Source organism: Myotis davidii, unplaced genomic scaffold (genome assembly GCF_000327345.1).
Source record: "Myotis davidii unplaced genomic scaffold, ASM32734v1 scaffold415, whole genome shotgun sequence".
NCBI classification, from domain to species: Eukaryota; Metazoa; Chordata; class Mammalia; order Chiroptera; family Vespertilionidae; genus Myotis; species Myotis davidii.
The window spans coordinates 1598328-1609234 of NW_006287951.1; the positions used below are offsets into that span (position 1 = coordinate 1598328).

The 10907-nt window shown below is 47.8% G+C and overlaps 1 protein-coding gene across 1 annotated transcript in view; it reads left to right on the top strand.

The window, feature by feature from the left end:
• The window catches only part of BFSP2 (beaded filament structural protein 2), a 66012-nt gene extending 59663 nt beyond the window's left edge, over nucleotides 1-6349 (top strand). Inside the window, exons 6-7 of the mRNA XM_006759780.2 lie at nucleotides 2663-2883; nucleotides 5747-6349. Of these exons, the coding sequence (XP_006759843.1) occupies nucleotides 2663-2883; nucleotides 5747-5750 (225 nt within the window). The 3' untranslated portion in view covers nucleotides 5751-6349. The remainder of the gene's footprint in view (nucleotides 1-2662; nucleotides 2884-5746) is intronic.
• The last annotated feature ends 4558 nt before the right edge of the window (nucleotides 6350-10907 follow it).

The following is a 10907-nucleotide window of genomic DNA, read 5'->3' on the forward strand; positions in this document are numbered from 1 at the left end:
TCTTTCCTTCACAGACTCCCCCTGTCTCGTGCTGCACCATCTGGACGTGCCTCGACCTACTGCCTCCTCTATTCTGCATTTTCAGGGTCCGAACCCCTGGCATGGCCTGAGCTTGGCTTACAACAGAAAGCCCTCCTTTGCCAGATCTTCATGTTAATGTCCAGATTTTGTCCTTTCCTTTCCTGCCTTGAGCCCTTAATGTGTTCTTCCCGTGGCTGGAAGGAGACTCCTCCCCTCAAGTCTGCCCGCCTCCACCTGCTCCCCTTGCCAAACCCTTGGCACAGGTGAGGTGAAAACACAGAAATGCGACACCCCCCGAGGAGCCTAGCTCCTGACTCCCACAGCTGGGTGATCCCCCCACCCGCCACGCACTCACGTTCAGAGTGGTCCGTGAGCTGAAATCAGCTCTTCCACCAAAGTCACATTAACTCCTTGAGGGCAGGACCCAGGCTTCATTACTTTTATGTCCCCAGATTGCTTGGTACAGTGCCCAGATTTCCTCAAAGTGACACTGACACTGATAGTAAGAACATGCTCATATGCACTCTCTCATCGCATCCTCGGAGAAACTGAGAAGTGGGCAGGACCGTGACTGCCATCTCATTCTGCAAATGAGAAATCTGTGGCTTGGGGATTTTCCCGTTAGCATAGTAATCAGTGCAGGAGCCAGGCCCTTCTGGCTCTATCTCTGTCCTCGACCGCAGCCAGCCTATGGGGTTGGGGGTTGGCGCTCAGGCTCTGCAATCAAATCCTGCTTCCTCTACTCACAAGCCGAGTGACGCTCTAAAATTCCACTTCCTCTCTTTCACGTGAGGATCTACCTTGGCCGTCCTATTTATCTGCTGTGTTACCGGCCCTCAGTCAGAGCAGCCTGTGCACACACAAGGCCCCCACACCCAAGCTGATGAGACATTTACCTGCCTTTTCCAACAAGATACCGTATATGAGCAGCCAGGCACCAATAATGGTGCTTGAGGCCTACAGAGCTCTGTGTTCAGTCAGATCAGGAATTCAAGACCGGAAATCACAGATCACTGTTTCACTTTCTGGAGGGTCTATAATTCAAGGGCATCCCTTCTGATTTCCATTAGCTGGGGAGTAAGCGTGCTGCTGTGACCACGGTACGCTTGCTGGTGCTATCCATGTCCCCTCGCAGGCCAGGGCTGGGACACCCACAGCAGTGGCCTCATCATAGTCACTCAGCTCAGGCGTCTCTGTGGGAACCAGGCCAGGATGTCAGGACTTAGAGGGGAGAGCTGGGGCGTGAGCAGTGGGTCCTGAGTCATCAAAGGACCCTCGGCCTCATGGAGGAGTCACCTGTGAACATGGAGCCAAACCTGTAAACAGATGACCCAGCCATGGCTCTGTAAAATATTTTTCCAAATCACAGGTGTTGCAGGTCCAATGTCAACAATCACTACTCACAAACCAAGCTGGGCCAGTCATGGGTGCCATGTTAGGGACCCTGGAGAGCTTGGGGATGCGGTTAAAGCAGAGGGGATACCGGCCCAGAGTTGGACTTTAGACAGATCACCGGAGCTTCTGTGTGGAGAATGCAGCCCAAGGAGGAACTAGAGGCAGAAAGACAAGCTAAGAGGCCACTGAGGTCCCCCTTGAGGAGAGGTGATGCGCATCCATCCAGGGCACTGGTGGCTGGAGAAGAGAGAGCAACATGTGAAAACTTTTCGGAATATATGAGGGGCGGGATTGGGTAATGACTGAGTCTGGGAGAGAAGCAAGAAGACCAGGGGTGTGTCCTTCCCCAGTTTCTAGTTCTCAGTTCACGTGCTGAACTGCAGGATAGGAAAGACCAACAGGTCTGTTTTGCACGCCTTGATTTGAGGTGCGCTGGACTGCACATATTTCCAGTAAGAAGTTCAGTAATGGGTCAGGGCTTGGAGAGAGGAGAGAAGTCTGTGCTAAACGAATCACTGCAGGAGCCATTTGGCAGAGAGACTGGGAAAATTGTGAGTGTGGGAGAGACCAACTAACAGGCCCGGGAAACACAGCTCAGAGAGTAACAGGTTCAGGATGGGCGGTGGGGAACCAGAGGAAGAGGAATGAGCCCCAATGGGCACCTAGAACACTAAAGACACAACTGCTGAGTACAGAACAGCCAGAGACGTCCATTGTCATTCTGATCATCTGGGGAAGGGTGCAGAGGAGACAGCTTTTTAGCTGAATGATTGGTGGGGTTTCGGCAATGGAGGGGATAGGGCCCCCCAGGGAGGTGAGAAAACGATCAAAAAAGGCCCAGAGGCAGCTCAGAAAGCAGGGTTTCTTTGAAGAAACACCTGCAGACTGCTTCTCTGTGTGTGTCAGTTTCTCTTTCATTTTTTCCTCTCTCATTTTCTCACTCATCTCTCATTCTTATATCTCATCTCTCTCCCTCTCCCTGTTTTTCCATCTTCTCTTCCTCCCCTCCATCCCACACACCCACCCATGTCTCCCACACACACATCCACACCCCCGCCCCCCGAAGGATCAGTGAATTAGACTAAACAAGAGTCTGGCTTCCTGAGAATTCATGATTTACGCACCAAGCCACGTAAACCTAGCAACCGACCAGACCAATGCCAGCTCCTCCCAGTGCCCTGCACACCTCCCTCTCCAAGGGCCCTGCCCGTCGGCCTTGAGTTTGGACGTGTTCCCTCTTTTGCAGAAACGAGGCCTGGAGAACACTTTGCAGGACGCCAAGCACTGGCATGACCTGGAGCTGCAGAACCTGGGCGCCGTGGTCCGCAGGCTGGAGGCGGAGCTCCAGGAAATGCGTGCGGAGGCGGAGCAGCAGCAGCAGGCCCGCGAGCAGCTGCTGGCGCACAGGTGCCAGCTGCAGAGGGACGTGGCTTCCTACCACGTCCTCCTGGACAGGGAAGAGAGCCGGTAGGTCTCTTCTCACTTCATTATAAAAGGAGCACAACTCATCGTTTAAAATATTTATTTTTAAACACTATAGAAGTAATTAAGATAGAAGAAATCACCCCCAAACGCCCCAAAACACAAACACACACACTCCCATAGCCTCACTCTGTCCTTCCACAAATATATAAACAAATATATATTATCAATGTGCATGTATACATAAATGTGTTACACCTGTTTATAACCATATAAACAGATACACACATACACACATAGACATGCCTATAAATGGTAAAACATACCTAGTGCAGCAGGTTCTCCAATAAGGTCATTTAGTTCAACATCATTTCATTATAACATTGATGACATGCCATAGGAATTTAACGCTTGTTTATATAAATTATTCTGTAGTAAAACTGGCTTCCCTATACATCATTTCATCATAGTTCCCAGAACCTATTGACAATGTCACGTGAGGACTTACTGTGCATGCATCGTATCTGGTAGGAATGCTTTCAGCTGCATGTAATAGAGCCTAATTAATGGGGCTCTACACCAGTGCACCTGAAGTTTAACGTGCACCCAAAACCTGGGCAGGGCAGGCCTATCCTGCCGGCCCACAGACCACCCTGGGAACAGCAAGGACATAAACCACGTTTATCTGAGAGTTCCAGAAATGAGGTGGTCTAGGCTTCTCAATGATTTCATTAGGTCCCAATGAAATACCATCTGACATACCATCCCCGGTATATTGGTTTTTTGTCTTCATCTTTGTCCCACATGGGGCCAAATGCCTACCACAGCTCTCAACATCAGGTCCTCACTCATGACAAGAAGAAGAAGGAAGGAAGAGAGGGCAGCAAGAAAGGCCTTTCCCTGGGTAACCTCTTTATCAGTCAGTGAAAGGAAAATGTTTTGAGAAGTCCTCTAATGGACTTTGCCTGTTATCTCATTGACCAGATGTGCTCACATGACCATACCTACCTACAAGTGGTTCTGGGAAAGCAATTTTTTCCAGCCTCTACACTGGAGAGAGGCAAGGGTAGGAATGACATATAGTATATGTCTAAGTATGTATATGAATGTATGCATGTATATATATACACATATATACATCGATGTATATATGCAGTCTTTTTTAACGGGTGAGGATTACAGGAGCATATGCATGAGTTTGGGGACTAGTTCCTTGCCAGCTCTTTAAGGAAATCCAAGCCTTTATTTGATCATAATTCTATATCTTCATATCTCCCTCCAAGGCCCCATCCATGGCATACATTGAATAAGGAATAGAATATCAGTTCTAAGAGATAACTTAGCAATTATATAGTCCAACCCCCATGATCCCAGCAAAACTACAAAGGCCCAGAACAGAAAAGCGGTTTTCTGTGATCACACGAAGAGGTACAGCCAGAGCTGGGACTCTGTAACATCCCTTTCTTCAGAAACAAGACAGCCACAGGGAAGCAACCAGCCCTTCCTCCTTTCAAGTGGAAAACGTGCCCTCCAGCTCCTTCCCAACTGTCTTGTTATTGGATTCATTTCTGTGGACGATAAAAGCTGGATGTTTCTAACCAAGCTCATTTTTTCATATGCCTATGAACATCTGAATAAATGCACAAATTTGTTTTAAATATAAAAAAGTGGTGAATTAAGCTGAATATTCTTTAAGAATGTAAGAATACCATTTAGTGAGTGCCTGCTGTGTGCCAGCACAATGTTAGGTTCTCTGTTCTCTTCATTTCCCCTGAAACCCTGCTAGGACTACATCATTATCTCCATTTTACAGATAAGAAACAAAGCCTCTGAGAGCTTCAGTCATTTGCTCAAGGTAACTCAGCTAATACCTATGGAGCAGGGATTTGAAACCCAAGTTGGCCCTGGCCAGGTAGCTCAGTTGCTTACAGCATCTTCCTGATTCAATTTCTGGTCAAGGCACATGCAAGAAGCAACCAATCCTATATAATAAAAGCCTAATAGGCTAAGTGTCCAGTCGGCCAGTCGGCCGTTCAACCAATCAAAGCATAATATGCTAATGATATGTTAAGGTTGCTCAACCACTCACTATGACATGTACTGACCAGCAGGGGGCAGACGCTCCAACCAGTAGGTTAGCTTGTTGCTGGGGTCCAGCCGATCAGGACTGAGTGAGACAGGCTGGACACGCCCTGGAGCCCTCCTGTGGGCCCCTCCCTGGCCGGCCAACCTCCCATGTCCCTCCCTGGCCCCGATTATGCACCCGTGGGATCCTTCAGCCTGGCCTGCTCCCTCTCTCAATCTGGGACCCCTCGGGGGCAGGCCTAAGCCATCAGTCAGATATCCCCCGAAGGCTCACGGACTGCAAGAGAGCTCAGGCCGGGCTGAGGCCCCCCACCCCCACCCCCAAGTGCACAAATTTCATGCACCGGGCCTCTGGTCTATATATATATAAAAGGCTAATGTGCAAAGTGTCCCCTCAGGAGTTTGACTGGGAGACTGGGAGTTCAATCGCTAGCTATGATGTGTGATGGCCACCAGGGGGCGGTGTGGAACAAAGGGAGGCCCCAACTTGCAGCCAGAAGGAAGGCCCCAGCCAGCAGCTGGAAGGCCCATATCAGCCCTGATCGCCAGCCAGGCCTAGGGACCCTACCGGTGCATATATTCCATGCACCGGGCCTCTAGTGAATGTATAAATAAGTGGAACAACAAATCAATGTTTCTCTCTCTCTCTTCCTCTCTTTCAAATCTATAAAAAAGAAAAAGAAACCCAAGTTGTCTTATTCCAAAGGCCAACTTCTTTCCATGAGATTCCTACCTTTCCTATAATCTTATTGTGATCTCTTTAGCAATTTTCAATCATCCTTATCTTCTCTCACTCAAATGTGTTTTTATTTATTTGTTTCAGCTAGTGGAGAAACTTCTTTTCATGAAGAAAATGCTGCCTTCTCACCAAGTGGTCAGTGAAGTTCCTTGAGGAGTCTTCCCCCCCTGCTCCCACATCTACCCCAAACAGCCTCCCATCCCTCACCCTCCTGGAGCTAGATTCTCTTGAGCTGAAAAGCTTCCTAAAAGTGGAGAGGGTCCTTCGGCCTTAAACTGAAGTAGGTTGTGGCTTGGGCAACCTCCCTGTCCCTCTGCAAATAAATGCTTTTTGTGTGCAGCTTCCAGTCTGACCACCTGTTCAACTCACTACCGGGTAGAGATGGACGTCACTTTACCTGCCTGGCCTTTGCTTGTGGAGCCATTCTTGAAGGCTCTGGAAAGTTCCCTGAGCATGATGCCATCTGCCTTTCCACCTAAGGATCAGCTGCTTAGGCAAGCACCGTGCTCAAGGCATGCAAGTTCACCACGGTTTGGGGCAGAAAGAGTACTCTCGTTAGAGGGGGAGTGGCGTGGCGCTGTAGTGCATGCACCATCATTACAGGCATCGTGAAGCATCAGACCTCTTTAATGTGCTCGGCACGGGTGTTTATGTGCAGACACACATTTCACTGCTGTTGACGGAGGGTCTCTCCATCAGTTTAAAGGGAACTTCACTGTAAGTCTGTGGGGGGTTAATTAGACTGTGGTTGCTTGCTTCACTTCTAGTCTCAGAATTTGCTTCCACAGTGGGAGCCGAGCCAGCCAAATATAGTTCCTGAATCTGCCACCTACCCAGGCAAGGCTCCCTGCTTTCTGATTAAAACTGAAACCAGCACCTGTGTCCTCGCACCAGCTCTCAGTGCCTCCCAACACCTCCCCCCGCAACCTCCTCCCCCGGCCACACACACACAGCCCAACCTCAATTTCTTAATTCTTCCCTCACGCTTGTGTCAGTCCACCTGTCACACAGAATCCCAGACACAGTATCCAAGCTGAGTCTTTGTCCTCATCAAGTGCTGACCCAGACAGGGGGCTGTGTCCTCTGTGGGCCCATTTGAGGACGCCCTCCCCCCAGTACCTGCACTTCCAAACCCTCAAGGCCGACACAAACAAGAGAAACCTTGTGTCCTCTGCAGGAAGCCTGAAAGAGAAGCAAAGTAAGAAAGGGGGGTCTCCTGGTTGAAATGACTTCAGCCGGGGTTTCTGTTTGCCTTCCAGGGCAGCCAAAGGGATCCTATTAATGAGTCACTTGGGCAGGACAGCTACTGAGTTTGCATGAGACCTCCACAGAATTCTGTTTGTGGTTTGAGGCACAGAAATAGGCAAGACCCCACCTAATGCTACATCTCAGCAAAGCACCAATCCCTCGGGCTGCACACTGCGGGGAACGGCGGGGAGAGGGGGGCCTGTAATCACCACTGGGTGCAAGGGCCTCCCCACAAGACACAGTGTGCAGCCAGCCTAGCCCTGTTGTATGCTCCCAACACTAAGCTGTTTCTTTTCTTTCTTGTTAGGATTAATTTTTTGCCCCCCAGCCAAGGCTGAAATCCCTAACCTAAACACAGTTGGAGGGCCCCCGAAAGGTCAGCCATTCAGAGGCACGTCTGTGTCTGAATGGCCACGCGTTTCCCAGAGCCTGGAAGCTGTCTGAGCCGCTGCAAGAAGGGGAGCGTGGACTTGCACCCCTCCCGGGCCGGGCCGCACACCGGCCTCCGCTGCTCTGTAATCGCAAGAAGCAGCCGCCGTAAATCATTACGTTCATCAGCCCTTGGCAGCGAGAGCCGAGGCTGGCAGGTGCTTCCAGTTCTCAGCACAGGTTCTCGCTGCTTCTAATGAGGCTTCATTACCAGGTAAGAAAAGGCTCTGCTGGCCCCCCTGACTCCGCCTCCGCCAGGGCCTTGTCTAACCTGGGCTTCCCTGCAAAACACGCGGTGCAATTACACTCTGGCGGGGCCCAGCGACAGGTGGCCGGACGCTGCGGCTGTGGGGCGGTAAGGACGGCGCGTTTGCTCCGGAGCCAGCCGACCGACCGACCGACCGGAGAAGGCTGCGGTGGCCTCCTCCGAAAGCAGGTAACGCCCCTGGCCTCCCGCCCCGCTCCCAGTGAGATTGCCAGAACATTCCTGGGCTTTCAGACCAAGGCGCTCAGTCTCACCTGCATTATCATCTGTAACACTCTGAGCACCTGCGGGTGCCCAGACATTCTGTTGGGCGTGGGGACTGCGGTATAAAAGGGAGACACGCAAGCATGTCAGACTGTGCACATACAAGCAGGCACAGAGCAAAGCGGGCGGAGCAGCACGCTGCAGTGTGCACGACCCCATCCGTGCATCACAGGCGGCACGGAACAGACATCCCGCCAGATCTTTACTGATGTTGAGTAAGGTGATTCAGCAAGAATCATCAAGCGCCGTGCTGGCCTCTGATTGTCTCTATACCCTGCAGAGAGTCTACATGTGTCCAGGTTTATTGAGATGGAATTGACATTCGGCACTGTATAAGTTTAAGGTACATTGTGAAACGATTACACAGTAAGTTAGCATCCATCATCTCATTTGGATAAAAAAAATTTTTTTTCCTTGTGATGAGAACTTTTTTTCCCTTTTGGTGTGATGAGAACTGTTAGGATTTACTCTGTTAATAGCTTTCCTATGTACCATACAGCAGTGTTAACTGTAGTCATCATATGTACATTACATGCCCAGTACATATGCATCTTCTCACTGGAACTTCTCACTGGAGCTTTTGACCACCTTCCCCCAACTCCCCCTCTCCTCCTCCACACCCAGCCCTGCTTCTGGTAACCACAAATCTAGCCTTTTTTTTTTTTTCCTTGAGTTCGAGTTTTCTTTTTTAAGATTCCACTGCCTGACTTATTTTATTTAACATAATACCCTCAAAGTCCACCTATGCACCCTACTTGTTTCAAATGACAGGATTTCCTCCTTTTATGGTTGAATAAACATCCAGTGTGTGTATATTATACATATACAAATATACATAAAATAACACAACTTCTTTATCCATTCATCTGTTGATGCAACACTTAGATTGTTAACATGTCTTGGTCATTGTAAATAATACTGCTTAATGCTGCTATGGACATGGGGGTACAGATATCTCTTTCACATAATGTTTTTATTTCCTTGGGATATGTTCCCAGAAGTGGAATTGCTGGAGAATGTGGTAGTTACCGTTTTGATTTTTTGAGGAAATTCATGCGGTTTGCCATAGTGGCTGTACCAGTGTACAATCCCCCCCACTCCACACACACACACACACACACACACACACACACACACAGTGCATAAGACTTCCCTTTTCTGCATGTCGTTGCCATCACTTATCTCTTATCTTTTTGATGATAGCAATTCTAACTGAAGTGAGGTGATGGCTCATTGTGGTTTCATTTAGATTCCTTTGATAAATGAGTGATATTGAGCACCTTTTCATGTACCTTTTGGTCATTTGGATATCTTCTTTGGAAAAATGCACCCATTTTTTAATGGGATTGCAGTTGACCCTCAAACAATTCAGGTTAGGGGTGCTGACCACCCCTTGCTGTGCAATCAAAAGTCCACATATAGGTTTTGACCCCCAAAACTCAGCTAGTTGGCCCTCAGTATCAGCAGGGGATTGGTTCTGGGACTCTGGTTGGATACCAAAATTTGTGGATGCTCAAGTGTCTTATATAAAATGGTGTAGTGCCCTAGCTGGTTTGGCTCGGGGATAGAGCATCAGCCTGTGGACTAAAGGGTCCCCAGTTCGATTCTGGCCAAGGCAAATGCCTGGGTTGTGTGCTCAATTCCCAGTGTGGGGCATGCAGGAGGCAGCCGATCAATGATTCTCTCTCATCATTGATATTTCTCTTTCTTTCTTTCTCTCTCTCTCTCTCTCTCTGTCTCTCTCTCTCCCCCTTGCTCTCTGAAATCAATAAAAATATTTTTTTTAAAAAAAAGAAAAGATCATGAAACTGTTAGGAGGTTAGAATATCGTGCATTCCTTTTAAATGCATGTTTCAGTTTTATATAGTATCAATTGTGTCTATACTAAAAAAACAATTATTAGCACAGTTATACTTTTTCCCTTTTTCTCTCCCTCTAAATATTTTTATCCTATCATTTTACTGTATCAAGGTTTATTTTCACTTTCTTTTCTGCAACCCATAATTCATGTTGTTGTTCAGCCTTAGTCTATCTGTAGTTAAACGAACTTCGATTTAAATGGATACTTTTACCCCAGCAATTTCATTCCTGGATTCTTATTTTGATTCATCTCTTGTTTAAATACATTTGCCTTTAAGGAGTTTTCCAAGAGTTGATGGCTGATAGGTTCTTTACCTCCTGACTTCTTTCATGTTTGAGGTGTCTGTTTCTGTTTTATTTTATGAAGAACTTGACTGGGCACAAAGTTCCTGGGTCATACACTGTTTCCCTCAGAACTTGGCAGATATTGCTTCATAGTTTCCTGGATCGACTATTGTGAAAAAGTCCAAGGCCGATCTAACTCTTTAACCCCTCTCTTCTTCCTGAATGCTTTTCTTCCTGCTTCAGGTTCTTAAAGAAATCAGAATATTGATTGCTCTCATTCCTAATCAGCTTTTCCAATTATGTGATATGTTGTCTCTGCCTGAAAAGTCTATTGTTCTTTGATTTCAGGACAACTTTTTTGTATCACGTCTCTGAGTAGTTTTTCTGTTCCATTTGTTCACGTCTTTATTTCAAAGCCATCAAAGGATCATCTTTGCTCTCTTCTATGTCTTTCGTCTTCTCTCTAGTTTTTAAAATCTTTTTCTCTCTTTTCTCTGCATTTGCTGTGACTATCTCAGGCCTCTCCACCAAAATTTGACTTCCAGCCATGTCTACTCATAACTACAGAATGGGGCGAAAGTAAGTTTACAGTTGTGAGTACATAAAACCAGTTTATTCTTGTATATTATTTCTTTATTATTGTATTATTTTCTTTTCTTTCTTTCTTTTTTTTTTTAGAGAGAGAGTGGAAGAGAGGGAAAGACAGAGAAATATTGATGTGAGATTGAGACATCAATTGGTTGCCTCCAATCAGAACCCGGGCCAGGGCGGAGTCTGCATCAGGGTACATGCCTTGGACCGGAATCGAACCCGGGACCCTTCAGTCCACAGGCTGATGCTTTATCCACTGAGCCAAACTGGCTAGGGCAGTGGCCGGCAAACCACGGCCCCGCG